At 42.2% G+C, this 15,130-nt stretch overlaps 1 protein-coding gene and 1 long non-coding RNA gene across 2 annotated transcripts; one reads left to right on the plus strand and one right to left on the minus strand.

The window, feature by feature from the left end:
* Positions 1–272: 272 nt before the first annotated feature.
* Positions 273–2,262, plus strand: LOC146960567 (uncharacterized). The gene is made up of 2 exons (XM_085772273.1): positions 273–1,143; positions 1,679–2,262. The coding sequence occupies exons 1-2, from the start codon at positions 322–324 to the stop codon at positions 2,012–2,014; spliced, it is 1,158 nt and encodes a 385-aa protein (XP_085628399.1). The 5' UTR covers positions 273–321; the 3' UTR covers positions 2,015–2,262.
* LOC146960568 (uncharacterized) lies at positions 1,579–5,419 on the minus strand. Its single transcript, XR_015035414.1, has 2 exons — positions 5,247–5,419; positions 1,579–1,832 (listed from the first exon to the last, which is right to left on the minus strand). It is a non-coding gene; the product is annotated as an uncharacterized LOC146960568 (long non-coding RNA).
* Positions 5,420–15,130: the final 9,711 nt, after the last annotated feature.

Consider the following 15,130-nt stretch of genomic DNA (forward strand, 5'->3'; position numbering starts at 1 on the left):
ACGGAGCCCGAGATATATCATGGAATAAAAAAAATATAATTTGTGGCCACGAAATAGCAAGTCGTGCCCACGAAATAGTAAGTCGTTCCCACGAAATAGCAATTCGTGCCCACGAAATAGTAAGTCGTTCCCACGAAATAGTAAGTCGTGCCCACGAAATAGCAATTCGTGCCCACGAAATAGTAAGTCGTTCCCACGAAATAGCAAGTCGTTCCCACGAAATACTAATTTGTGGCCACGAAATAATAAAACATTATTCCTGGACAGCTGGGCAAGCAAATCGAGCGCACCTTCTCAAACAGGAACAGGCGCTGTCTCACAATGGACAGGGATAGTATGATAGAGTTTTATTTTAGGCTGGGAATGAAATACAAAGACATTTTAAAAAGCCTGGCATTGGAGGGATTCATTATTAGTTTGAGTCATCTCAACAGACTATTGAGAGCCAGGTCGCTGCACCGGCGTAGGTACGACTTGGACGCCGGGATAGATTTCATTGTTGACCAACTGCAAGGCTCTGGAAAGGATCACGGTTATCGGTGGATGTATACAAAGTGTATACAACACGGAATTCGTATGAGAAAAGAAGACGTCAGGATCCTCCTCTCTCTGCTGGACCCCATTGGTTCACAACTTAGACGGACCAGACGTCTCAGGAGGAGGCAATATTTTGCTCAGGGACCTAACTTTGTGTGGCACATAGACTCATATGACAAACTAAAGCCATACGGGATATGCATTAATGGCTGCATTGACGGGTTCTCACGCAAAGTCATGTGGCTGCGGGCCGCTCTCACCAACAACGATCCGAAAGTCATCGGGGGGTACTTTGTGGAGACACTGGAGCGCTGTGGGGGCTGTCCCAGTCTTGTACGGACTGACATGGGCACTGAGAACGTGGTTGTCAGAGACATTCAACGGTATCTACGGAGAGATGACGTGGATGATAGAGCAGCGGAGAGAAGCTATGTCACAGGGGCCAGTACTGCGAACCAGAGAATTGAGAGCTGGTGGGGAGTGATGAGAAAAGAAGGAATCGAACCCTGGATCACGGCTTTAGGAGAACTGAAGGATGAGGGATTCTTCTCTGGGGATTTCGTTGACAAAGCTCTGTCACAGTTCTGCTTCATGCCAATCATTCAGGTAAATAGCCTATATTATGATCACAGCAAGATAAACAGAAACTGTACACTATCTTATAGGCCAAATACATATAAGTCACTGAGTTTATGTTTGTGTGTGATTGTAACACACTCTGTACCTATTTATTATGTAGCCTACAGCAGTCTGAAAAGACAAACAGATAAACTCACACACTGTAGCTCAATCCGAAACTACTAGGCTACAACTGTTGCGGCTGGACTTCCTCTCAGCTGACACTTGTTGCCACGACAACGGGGGCCCGCAGCAACCACCCGTTGCTACCTTACGCCATCTACTGGCGTAAGGTGGTTATTTTAGTCTAGCCTGAATCAGGTGTGTCTGTCTACACAAATAAACTGATTAAAATGATCAGGGTGCCACACCATGTAGCTATTAATTCTTTAAACTGTTGTGAAAATAAGACACACCACAATGCAATTGAATCAACTTTTATTGCATTGTTATATGCAAAGGTCACTGTTTAAAAATGCATAGTGTTTCAGCTATGTCTTAATCGTTCTTGTTCCTTCAACAGGAGCTATTAAATGACATCCAGGGTGTTTGGAATGCTCACCGTGTAAGGCCCTCCAAGAACACCAACGTGCCAAGTGGGATACCTGATGTCATGTACATGGCCCCTCACCTTTGGGGTGCAGAAGACTGTCTTGTTCCACTAACTGAAGATCTGGCTGCATGTAAACACAGCTGCACATTTTTAAGTTCAGCTCCATGTGATGTGGATTTGTTTGATTTGTGCACCATAACAATGGAAGAATCAAGCTTGGAGTTCCCATCTACCATGTCCCAGGCAGTTGATTTATATATTCAGCTGAGGGACACAGTTCGTCCACAGTTATTTGAGCCAATTTGAGTGGACAAAAGCATACAAAACATGTACAGTACTTTAGTACATGGCATATTGTACATACCGTATTACTTTTCATATTTGTGCAATTATCTTAAGTCTCATTTTGATGGTTGTATCATCAATGCCCTTTATGTTTCCTGTGTGTCTGTTTTAATCACAGTGGAAGAGATTAAATCAATGCAATGTTTGATCAAGTATTGTGTCCTCCATAACAAATCACAACACATTAAGAAAGTGACATGTAATATAACTATATATGCAGCATATATGATGTATATATGCAGCATATATGTGCAAATATTCTGCATACAGGTTTCATGTATGTGCATCCTCATATAGTTTTTTAAAGATGTATAGAATGGAACAGAGAAGACATCAACATGTTGTAACAAACTTGAATGGTTTAATGATCTTTTTAAAACGTAATTTGTACGTAATAGCAGGATAAGAACAGCTTTCAAACTACTGGCTAGTTACAAAATAATTGTGGTAAACATCTTAGTTTTAACAACTTGTGTAAACAACTCAATACATTTTAAACACCTTGAGAACACCACTCAAGGATCACATTCTGGGGTTGCTATAAACAACTGTAATAATATAAATCAATCAATTTGATTATGCAGGATAAGAGCTGATAGTTACAATATAATTGTGGTAAACATCTTTAAAGTTTAACAACTTGTGTAAACAACTCAATACATTTTAAACCCCTTGAGAACACCACTCAAAGATCACATTCTGGGGTAAACAACTGTAATAATATAAATCAATCAATTTGATTATGCAGGACAAGAACAGCTGATAGTTACAAAATAAATCAGGTAAACATCTTTAAAGGTTCACATTCTGGGGTTGCTATTAACAAGTGGAAATCAATCACCTACACCACATCCATTACCCACATTGAGCTTGTGAGAATGTTGTTAAATTCACTGCGAAAATCTGGATAGCTGTAGTAACCAATGGGCAGCTTCAGTACACATCCACATGTGTGGGACTGTGGTCTGCGGAGGAAATCTGTGGTTTCTATGAACTCAATTAATATGGCCTTATCCAAGACATCAGATCCTGTACAGAACCGCAGGAAAAGCTGAAGGTTCTTGCAATCAATTTCTCCAATGTACCTCTTCAGGTAACGAGAAACTGTTGATTGGGCTGCTGTCATCTCTTCTGGAAAGTTTAGAAGCGCCTTCACTGTTTTTGCAGTTGGTTTTTTTTGTGTAATGAAATGATGCAGTCCTTCTGGTGGCAGTAAACTAGCTACAGAAACCATAACAGGACGCCAGCACTTAATGACATACATTGGGGCCTGAACAATTACTTTGTGCCCTATTTGTGACAAAACAGGGAGCAGAGTGTCCTTGGTAGGGACTTGTTTACATTCATGTGCATCAAGTACATCCAGTAATTCATCTGTGTCCACAGAATTAAAGTCCTCCAAAGCCTTCTCAAGGATAGATCTTTCCTCATGTGATACGTACAGCAAAAGAGAATCCTTGAAACTACTGGTCGTCGAGCCACACAGCACCTCTTCCAGAAATGGTACTGCAAGTTTTACTGGGAAGTAACCAGCTTGTTTCCACCCCACTACAAACACTCTGGCTACAGCCTGCCATTCTTCCTGCTGAAAGTCATGCCTGATGAAGGGGACTTTCACTTCAACTCCCAGTGTGCAGCTATCATAGAAATCCATCCAAAATTCTGTCAGGCAGTCTCGCAAGACACCACTTCCTTCCGCCTGTTCAAGCTCTCCATTTGGTAAACGCATTTTGATGCAGACCTCAGATGCCATAATTTTGGGGTCCTTGAAGGCATTGATCATGTCAGTGAGACAGTGACCTCTTCTTACAATCAGTGTTACAGGAGAAGATTGTGATTCAGAAAGTTCTTGGGCTGAAACATCTGCCTCCCCTGCAAGCACCGGAGCAGACAGTGACTGATCCACCGTTTGAGAAGGTGCATCATCCTCCTTTTCTGGAATAGCTGTTTCAAGGTTTGGTTCATCTTCAGTTACATCCAGCTTGTGCTCACCTACAAAAATAACTGTATGAGAATCTTCACCTTCGCCCAGAGTTAACAGACCATCCCATGGTAATGTCTCATCCAATTCCAAACATCCACTCGTGGAAGCTCCATCATTAATAACATGGTGGTGTGTTGATTCTGAAGAGCTGTCCTCCACCAACAGATACTCAACAGCTTGATTCTGGTCAGTGAGATCTACTTCTGAGGGCTGACTTGTTGTGTGATCACCCTCCTCCACTCCTACTGGGGGCTGCTGTCCCGTTTTCATTTTGGTGCACAGATAAAGTCTTAGCATTTTCACCTTGCTTTCGTTATACAGCTCATCTACTGTATTAGACAAATTAATATGTATCTGTGAGCTCTCAATGTGAGTTGAATAGTTTGAAAGACTTTTGTTTTTTTTGGAACTGCCATTGGGGAAAAAAATATTTTCAGCCATAACTCTGATATCTGCCACTGTTTCATCTTTTTCAATAGAAAGATGCCTGGTTCCTCCACCATTTACAGACTTCACCTGTTTGTACCTTTCCTCGTCCTCATCAAAATCCATCCAACCAACCTCCAGTCGTCTCACTTTACGTTTGGCATTTGTATTTCCTGCCAACTTAGATGATCTCTTTTTTGGAGACATCCCCTCAGCTCCAGACAGTCTTTGTCGTAGCCTTGAAAGTATGGATTCTTTCCTGGATGGTGATTTTTGTGACAGTGCTGCTTGTCTGCAGAAGGCCACAGTGGCGACTCTGTCTCCAACTTTGGGGATGTACTTTGCCAGGTCACTGTCTGTCATTAATGGAATGACAGTTTCATCAATCTGGAAAAAATGAAAGATACTCCAATCAATAAATAAATGCATTAATACATCCACATGCATAATATAGAATGCTAATGGATATTTAAAGGAAATTAAGACCTATAAAGGGTGTAGGTATTCACATCGTTTGTTTTTCATTTGACGTACTTTCGATAACATTTACATATGATAATGATGCAGATATTTTTCCAATTAAAGATGACTGACAATTATTTTAAATTGCTGTGTAAACACACTTGACTTTTTAATGTATTTATAATGATGTATTTGAGTAGGATAACAGTCATAGTCAATAGTCATTAAATAGTCAATATTAATCTTATAAATAGAAATACACACACAGGGGAGAGAGAGAGAGAGAGAGAGAGAGCAGAGACAGCAGCTGGTGTGGCTTACATTTTCATCTTCAAGTTTTTTAATCACATCTTGCAATTTTCGCTCCTTCAAAAATTCTCCCAGTGGAGTATCCATAGTTGACCTGTAAAACACAGGAAAGTAAAATTACTAGTTTAATAGCCTTAAAAAGTAATAGATTTTCCAGATTCTCAATCTATGAATACTGTTGCTGCAAATACATTGTTGTAAATCACCACTCAACTCACTGCCTCTCATTTATTTCTAAAGACAGCTGCATAATGTTGAGCTCTGAAAGTTTAAAGTTGATGCAGCAGATTTAACCCCACTGAAGAACAGCATCTGATACTGTCCATGAAATCACTTTAATCTTTGGTAAATCAAAGTGAAATGATTTTATTATCAGTAGGCTATCTAGACTGATCAATTTTCTAATCAGTGTTCTATCCAGGACCAACCATAACAACATAACTGGAAACACAATAGTTTAAAGGAATTATATCACATCTCACTACAGAGACTGATTAATAATATAGTGAACTGTTTATCTGCTGTAATCCTACTGAAGGACACATTCCACTTTAAGTCAGAGCAACAGCCTGTGATACAAACTAGATTTTGATCACGGTAGGCTAAAGGTTCCCTTGGCAACGTGATACAGTGAGCGCTACTGTACTGTAAATAGACTGCAAAAAACGTCGTCGGTCGGTGCATCATTAAATATTATTGCAGCTCAATACTGAGCTCTATTTGAAAAGTGTCCTCCTGATGTGTGTGCAGGGCTGCAGCTCTGGCATGCGTTTACGACCACACATTGCACAACAGAACGCCGTGTAGTAAACGGTAGCCTAGTAGGCTATGTTTGGCTACAAAGTTTGTAAGTCGGGTGGTACGGCAGCTACCCGCTGTAATAAAGTATTAAACACAAGCCTAGTTAGCCTAAATAACTATGGGGCATATCAAGAAGACAAGAACACAACGAGAAAAGACACTCACCTTTGGCATCACGACATCACGACACCTTACAGTAGGCTTCTACTGGCGCTCGAGCTGTCCTGAGTCTGCTGTCCAGGAGTGCACGTTACACCTATTTCGTGGCCACAAATTAGAATTTCGTGGGAACGAATTAGTATTTCGTTCCCACGAAATATTAAGTCGTTCCCACGAAATACCTTATTCGTGGGAACGAATTAATATTTCGTGGGAACGACTTAATATTTCGTGGCCACAAATTAGTATTTCGTGGGAACAAATTACTATTTCGTGGGAACGACTTGCTATTTCGTGGCCACAAATTATATTTTTTTTATTCCATGATATATCTCGGGCTCCGTACCTATGTTCCCCGTTTTTTCCAAAAAAGGTCCTATGTTCCCCGGTTTGTATGGAACCGGGGAACATAGGACCCTTTATTTAAAAAGAAGGTCCTATGTTCCCCGCTGTTGCCGGGGAACATAGGACCTTCTTTTTAAATAAGGGTCCTATGTTCCCCGCTGTTGCCGGTTGACACACACGCACGTTGCGTGTGTGTCAACATGCGTACAGATGCGTACATGCGTACAGATGTGATACAGTCAGTGGAAGCTTAATAAATAAACACAAAGTCTCCGCCCCGTGTGCAGGTGTGTGTGTGTGTTGGCGCGTGGTGAGGGCGAGTGAGGGAGAGTTTGTTGGTCTGTCCACACGAGAGACGCCGAGGTGACCACGCCAATCCTCTCCCTCGTCCCGCTTGGCTGCAGACGGACCCGGCCGTGCTGCGTCCAGACGGGCCTTTACAGGGTAACAACACACCATAAATAATCCACTATGGTGCTTTGGAATCGCCCCCACACCAGCCGTCCAAACGCCGACTGCCACGGTCCCATTAATGCACCTGTGCGCATTACGCACACAACTTACGGCAAAAAAACAAACAAAACATTCATTCATTCATTCATTCATTACAGGTCCGCACATCCCCGTGCGCAAACGCCAAGGATAATTGATCATGAAAAAAACCTGGGGAGCAAAGCTGCAAATCAACGAGCCCATAGCTCCAACAGACTATAGGCAAAACCCAGTGGATCACTACAAGTTGTTGCAACTTTGGGGAATTTCCTCCGGATAAAAAAGGCTTACAAACAGGGACCAGGACAGCTTTATAATATGCACAAAGATCCAAAGGAAACGAAAGGTAAAGAAAAAACAAACAAACAAAAAAAGCAACAGCACGAAGTAGTTAAAATGTGTGTTTTACGCATGCCTCTGTGCGTCTGCCTGTTCAGCTCCACCTACACGTAAAATGACATTTGGCTCAGCCAAGACGTCCGTTGTCTATGCTCACAACCATTACAACAAACGAAATTATTCCAAGCAAATCATTTGGTGATTTGAAAGCCTAACAAATTGACATTTTCATTCTTTAAGATGAAGAAACTTTGTCTTGAGCAAAACTTCTTTCCTGCCACTTCTTTCTGTCATTTTACTGTTTGTTACCAGTTTCCATCATATTTGTATCACAATAAATCCTGAGAAAATGTTTATTATAGCAGCAAAAGGAAATGTGCAATAGTAAATCATATGCATTAGGTTCTCAAATCAACTGTTAATCTGCAGGGAGGGCAGGAGTCATAAACTGAAAAACAAATGTGTAGACGAACAGGAGAGCTGGTAGGAAGAAAGAAAAGAAAGAGTCAGAGCGCAGCGCATCCTGTGGATAAAGATGCATCCGCCGCGATCTCCGTCTCTCTCTCTCTCTCAGTGACGCGCTGTCATTCATTTCAGCACCGAGACAGCGGACAGCGCGCTTGGTCACAGTTCAGCACTAGACAAAAGATATCAGTAGTTCACTCTGTGGCAAATACATCCATGGCACTGTCCATAAGGCAGAAAGAGAACTCAACACTGTCTTCTCCACAAGTAGAAAAATATAATAATAAAATAATAATATAACGCATTTTATAATGGGCTGGGTTGAGGGTGAGGAAGACAGAGTCCTATCTGTCTGTGTGTGCCTGTAGGTGTGTGAGTGGGGAGGAGCAGAAGAAGTGAGAGCTGTCAGATAAGTTTGTGTTATGTTGTAGTTACGTCGGTTGGGACGCTACTGCGGAGCGGAGCCAATTTCATTTCTGTGCCGATTGTGCCAGTTGCGCCAGAGCGCGCACCTCTGTGCCAGGCTCGCGCTCTGCGGCGATTTGTGTTTATTCATTTTAACAGAGATGCTGACCAGAGAGGGATTAATACACACATTCACAGGCTACGCACACACGAGCTACCCACAGACTGAGGGGCCGATGCGCAGCACGGAGAATGCCTCTCACTGATAATAAGTCCCTGCAATCCCGGGTCTTTGGGTGAACAGTGGGGAACATAGGACCTTTTTTTAAAAAAAGGGTCCTATGTTCCCCGGTTCCATACAAAGCGGGGAACATAGGACCTTTTGGGTGAACAGCGGGGAACATAGGACCTTTTTATAAAAGAAGGGTCCTATGTTCCCCGGTTCCATACAAAGCGGGGAACATAGGACCCGGGGAACATAGGACCCGGGGAACATAGGGATGATCCCTTCATCTGTTGGACGATTTCCTGCTCATCGATTCCCCTAACGACAGCTCGGGTTCCTCGCTGGAAAAATTAAAGCGACTGTTCAGCCAGCTCGGCGTGCCTCTCTCAGAGGAGAAAACTCTCGGTCCCGCAACATCCCTCGAGTTCCTCGGAATCCTGCTGGATTCTGTGGAAATGAAAGCTTCACTCCCAGAAGAGAAACTGACCAGAATCCGCGAAATCAGCCAGGCATTCATGTCAGAAAAATCTATCTCAAAGCAACAATTACTTTCTCTTCTGGGCCATTTCAACTTTGCAATGCGGGTTATCCCTCAGGGTCGCTCGTTCATCTCCAGGCTGCTCGATTTAGCATCTTCCGTGCCAAACCTGCATGACCAAATAGTCTTAAATGAAGGTTGCCGCTCCGACCTAAAGTTCTGGTCTCTGCTTTTAGAAAAGTGGAATGGCGTTTCCTTCTTTTATGATGACGTCGTACATTCCTCCGATTCCATCCAGTTTTTCACAGATGCGGCTCCATCTGTGGGTTTTGGGGGGTTTTTCCAGGGCCAGTGGTTCGCGGAACGCTGGCCCCCAGAGTTGTCGCAGCAGGGCTTCTCTTCCGCGCTCTACGAGATATTCCCCATTGCAGTAGCCTGTCACGTGTGGGGTCACTCCTGGCAACGCAAAAGAATTTCCGTTCTCTGCGATAATAAAGCGGTCGTTGACATCATCAATAAAGGTCGCTCCTCATGCAGCTCTATCATGCCTTTCATGAGACGCATCACCTGGTTAGCAGTTAACCGCAATTTCATCCTCACTGCCCGCCACGTGCCCGGTCATTTCAATATCGTAGCTGACTCTCTGTCTCGTTTCAACTTTCAGGTGTTCAGGAATCATTGTCCGGATGCCTGCACTTGCCCCACTCCTGTTCCTCCTCTGAGCGAGCTCACCCTATTCTAGCTGCCCCTCTGAATAATTATTTAGAGTCTGCTAGGGCTTACATGAGGAAAGGGTTAGCTGCTTCTACGATAAAAACCTATGACTTTGCCTGGTTTACTTTTGCCACTTTCTGTGCCTCTCTCAACCTTCCTCTAAAACCTGTCCTCATTAAATCTGTTTGTGCATTTATCACTTATTGTACGGATGTTCGTCATTTTAAGCCTCAGTATATTCGTGGGCTGCTGGCAGGTGTCCAGTTCAATGTTAGATGCTATGATCCTTCTTTTCCCAGTCTATTCTCTAACCCATCGATTAAATTATTGTTAAAGGGAATCTCTAAATGTTTCCCTCAGCCTCAGGACAACAGACGCCCAATCACTCTTTCTATTCTGCACGATATGGTGTCGGTTCTCCGTAAAGGTTTGTTTTCTCCTCATATTGATTCTCTTCTCATCAGCGTTTTTCTGTTAGCCTTCTACGGGTTTCTGCGGATTAGCGAGTTCACCTCCTCTTCTAACACTTTTGACCCAGTTAAAGATATTTGTTTTTCAGATCTGTCATTTCATCCTTCTCATTATTGCCTGTCTCTTAAACATTCCAAGGCCAAAGGAGCCTGTTCCATTGTTATAGCTAGCACCGGTTCCTCTTTTTGCCCCTATAGAGCTATGCTTAGATATTTGCGTCTTAGATCATCTTTCAACTCATTACCTCTCTTCCTGACACCAAGCAATAATCCTATGTCAAAAGCATGGTTCCTGCAGCACTTCCAAAAAGTTCTCCTCCAGTGCCATCTCTCACCTCAGCATTACTCAGGCCACTCCTTTAGAATAGGTGCTGCCACCTCTGCTGCCATGCAAGGCATCTCCTCCGCTTCTCTCCAACAAATGGGACGCTGGTCTTCTTCTGCCTATGCCTCCTACATTCGACCAGACTCTGCCTCCATCCTCGCTGCTCAAAGGAACCTGAAACTTTGATATCTCGGTAAGTCATGCATATCTCTGGTGGTGGTATTAGCATTCTCCTGCATCATGCAAGCTCTTCTCTGTCAGCTCAGCCATTCGCATGGCGGCCATTCGCATGGCTTTTCATCAGCAGCATTTAATCAGAACTCAGCCATTTGCATGGCGGTCATTTGCATGGCCTTTCTCAGCATCATTTAATCAGAGCTCAGCCATTTGCATGGCCTTTATCAGCATCATTTAATCAGAGCTCAGCCATTTGCATGGCGGTCATTTGCATGGCTTTTCATCAGCAGCATTTATTCAGAACTCAGCCATTTGCATGGCGGTCATTTGCATGGCCTTTCTCAGCGCGTTTAATCAGAGCTCAGCCATTTGCATGGCGACCATTTGCATGGTCTTTTCGCATATTTCAATCAGAGCTCAGCCATTTGCATGGCGACCATTTGCATGGTCTTTTCGCATATTTCAATCAGAGCTCAGCCATCTGCATGGCGACCATTTGCATGGTCTTTTCGCATATTTCAATCAGAGCTCAGCCATTTGCATGGCGACCATTTGCATGGTCTTTTCGCATATTTCAATCAGAGCTCAGCCATTTGCATGGCGACCATTTGCATGGTCTTTTCGCATATTTCAATCAGAGCTCAGCCATTTGCATGGCTCGTTTCGGGTTTAATCATGTCTGTATATTCTCTTCTTGTTAACTGTTATTGTTCTCTCCCCGTAGATTGATTCCTCTGATCCAGGTATGGTATACCTTTTATTTTGGGGGATGTCCTCTTCAGATAGAAGCTTCACATTCATCAATTTGTCTTCTAAGCTGATCTACTCCCTGGGGCCTAAGCGCCAAAAATATTACTTGTCACAATAAATGTCTTTCGTTTCACATCCCGTCTATTCCATTCTTAAATAGTCTGTCCTGATTGAAATGAAGCTTAGCGAAAATTCAGACAGGAAGACTATCTCCCCACGCATGCTCACAGAGTCATTTCCTCTCTCCCACTTCCCTCTGAAACACACCCCTCAACACTCATCCTCATCCAATCACAATCCGCCACCTTCTCTCCTCCTCCAATCAGCTTTCAGCTGTCTCGTTTAAAAGTGCTCTCTCTCTACTCTCATTCAGCTGTCAACCAGCCCGCAGAAATCCTCGACCCACCTCCTCCCCTTCACCTCCTCAATCAGGACTCAGGCATCTCCATCTCAGTCCGGAGGCTTCCATATCAGCAGGCATCATCTCTACCACCACCAGTGTCTGGGCCCGGGGGATGTCCTCTTCAGATAGAAGCTTCACATTCATCAATTTGTCTTCTAAGCTGATCTACTCCCTGGGGCCTAAGCGCCAAAAATATTACTTGTCACAATAAATGTCTTTCGTTTCACATCCCGTCTATTCCATTCTTAAATAGTCTGTCCTGATTGAAATATTATACAATATGACATTTGACATGAAAAATACAAACACATTTGTAAATCAACACACAACAGAGTGAAGATGTAAATGTTTTATTATGAATTTGTCTAAATATATCACAGAAATTAGTTAAACATTCTTTTTTTTCTTCTTTTTTTTTTTTTTTTTACAATAACAGATGAATGAAGAACATCAGAAACACTGAATGAATTTAAAGCTGGTTTGAGTATTTTGAGGAATTGCGTTAAACTAAACGTAAAAGACATGAAAATAAACAGAAACAAGAAGCAAAAATTAAAATGCTTGTGTAAGTATGAATATAAATTGACAAACATTCAAACTATTTCTTTCTTTCTTTAAACCGTTTAAAGTTAAAGGGACAACGAGGAGTTTGTATTTGGTTATAAAAGAGTCTCATATTAATGTGGATGAATCTACATTACCACTTGTTAAAGGGTCCATTTTAGATAAATATATGGTTTTGTCTTTATAGTTATTTTGTTATTATTTAGTGGTCGGCTCACCCAGCATTTCCTAGTTTCGGTTTCCCGGACGCTGCCCGGTGGGTCATGGGAATAACGCCGGCGAATCGCTAGTTGGCATCGTTTATGGTCGGAACTACGACGGTATCTGATCGTCTTCCAACCTCCGACTTTTATTCTTGATCAATCAAAACATTCTTGGCAAATGTTTTCGCTTTAGTCCGACTTGTGCCGGTCCAAGAATTTCACCGTGCGTGCAGAGGCTCATGGGAAATGTAGTGTGAAAACACTTCGCTTTCCAAAACTCCTAGTTGTCCCTTTAAGACTTGTTCTTGTCATGAAGCTGAGAAAAAATTGTATCCAGTCAGAAATTTGAATTATTTACAGACTCTAAATGAGGGAGTGAATATAATTTAACGAGCTGTGGTCCTTTAAATGTTTCTCTGCTCTTCCATCGTTTTGACTCAACCTTCATCAGACCACAGTTCATTAAAACTAAACTGAATTACAGACATGAAGCTGTTCTTTTTGTTCTGCTTGTTTCTCACAAATCCATCTGTTTTCATCTTTGCAGGTTTTATCCCACCACCGATTCCCTATTATGACACAGTCCTCTCCATCAGGATCCTCCTTTTTCCAGTTGTTCGGCTGTTTGTCGGCCCAGAGACTCAAGCTGAGAGAAGAGGAGCAGAAAGAACTGGATCAGAAACAACAGGAAACTTTGACCTGGAAATGGAAAAAATGTTTTTACTAAAGAGTCAAACCTTTTGTCCAGTGTTGAGCCGTCCACCCACTTCCAGTCTCCCTCTGTGTCTGAGTCTGTCAGACCGATCCAGAACTTCCAGTAACCATCATCTTTCTGTCTTTCTCTCACTTTGTTCTTCAGGAACGTCTGAAGAGGAAACGTTTGGTGATTTTCTCTCTGCTCAGATGTTTCTGTTCTGAGACGATGAAACATAAAGTTGTGTTTTCTACCTGCTCCTCTCTGCTGTCAATCTTCACCAGGTCTCCTCCCTGATCTCTGCAGCTCCTCCTGCTCTCATTCCAGGATAAATGAATGGAGGAGAACCTGTAGCACCGTCCTCCATGTTGTTCCCAGTCTCCTTCATACTTCAGACATGGCTGACCTGTTGGAGGAGATGAACAAGGCATCGATCAGGTAACTACACTCTAACTTCCTGTATCTGTCAGTGCAACAGTGTTTGTTCACTTATCAGGAGAAAAATAGTTTCTACATGACTGAAAAATGCTGAGAAGAAACGTAAAGAGAGAGTAAATTCAACGTGACACTAAATGGTTTTAAAACACAAACTTACCTGAGACTTTTTTTCTAAGTTCTTCATTAAGTACCTGCAGCTTCTGCAGCTTCTGCAGCTCGTCTGTAATTTCAGTATTTTTATTTTCCAAGTCTTTAAAACAACAGAGCAGAGTGAGAGAAACTCAGGGCTGAAAAGAATCAGTAGTCAACTTCACTAAAGTAGAATGTATGAGGTAATATGAAGTAGAAAACGTTATTTATTTTCTTCTCATTTTTCACATGAGAAACATGAAGTGATACATTTTAAATCAGGTCTGTATCAGTCTTCACCTGTCTGAATAATAAAAGTGAACAAACTGACCTGAGAAATTTCTCTTCAGAGCTTCGTGGTCAAACTGCAGCTTTTGGAGCTGGTCCTTAGTTTGAACGTTTTGATTTACTGAGAAGAAAGAAGAAGAAAAAGAAGGCATCGATCAGGTAACTACACTCTAACTTCCTGTATCAGTCAGTGTTAATTTACTTATCAGGAGAAAAATAGTTTCTACATGACTGAAAAATGTTGAGAAGAAACGTAAAGAGAGAGAGAGTAAATTCAATGTGACACTAAAATACAAACTTACCTGGGACAATTTTTTCCAGATCTTCATTAAGTACCTGCAGCTTCTGCAGCTTCTGCAGCTCGTCTGTAATTTCAGTATTTTTATTTTCCAAGTCTTTAAAACAACAGAGCAGAGTGAGAGAAGCTCAGGGCTGAAAAGAATCAGCAGTCGACTTAACTAAAAACTAATGAAGCTGTTTATTCACACTAGTGGCTTCATTTTTAGTTATAAGCTGATAGTTATTGTGATTATGACCTTTTTTTTCACTTAGGACCAAATGTTCACCGGAACTTAAAGGTACAATATGTAAGAAATCTAAAGCAACTGGCTGTAAAATCATCCTAATATGTCACAGAGACTCAGGAATAATGTTCATATAACATACTGAACTCACCAACAACAATCCTACAGCCAAGATATTCGCATTAAAAATGTTTTTTTTGCTGACCGCAATTCATGTTTATGTTTTGAATTTCTATGGTTGGCATGTGTCGCCACCCAGCGCTTTCTCCCTGTCACAGCGTCTGTGGCATTTCAGCCTCCGGGTTGCCAGTTAAGCTTCCACTGAGCTGCAACTACGGCTGGGAGATAAAACGAGATCGTGAAAAAAAGATTGTGTTCTATTATCGGTCATATGGTCATATTTCCTTGATATCACACGGTAGAAATAAGCGGCTTGTCGCTCTGCCGTTTGTTACAGCTTGCTGTTGTGAGCATATAGACTAGTTAGTTTGAGCTGCTGCTAAAGGG

This window comes from Trachurus japonicus, unplaced genomic scaffold, assembly GCF_045865225.1.
Source record: "Trachurus japonicus isolate A0001 unplaced genomic scaffold, Traja_1.0 AP030232.1".
NCBI classification, from domain to species: domain Eukaryota; kingdom Metazoa; phylum Chordata; class Actinopteri; order Carangiformes; family Carangidae; genus Trachurus; species Trachurus japonicus.

Bases quoted from the DNA above. Each gene is read 5' to 3' on its own strand.
- LOC146960567 (XM_085772273.1), top strand. From the start codon at position 322: ATGGACAGGGATAGTATGATAGAGTTTTATTTTAGGCTGGGAATGAAA. The intron at 1,144-1,678 runs GTAAATAGCCTA...TTCCTTCAACAG, and splicing joins GCTTCATGCCAATCATTCAG to GAGCTATTAAATGACATCCA.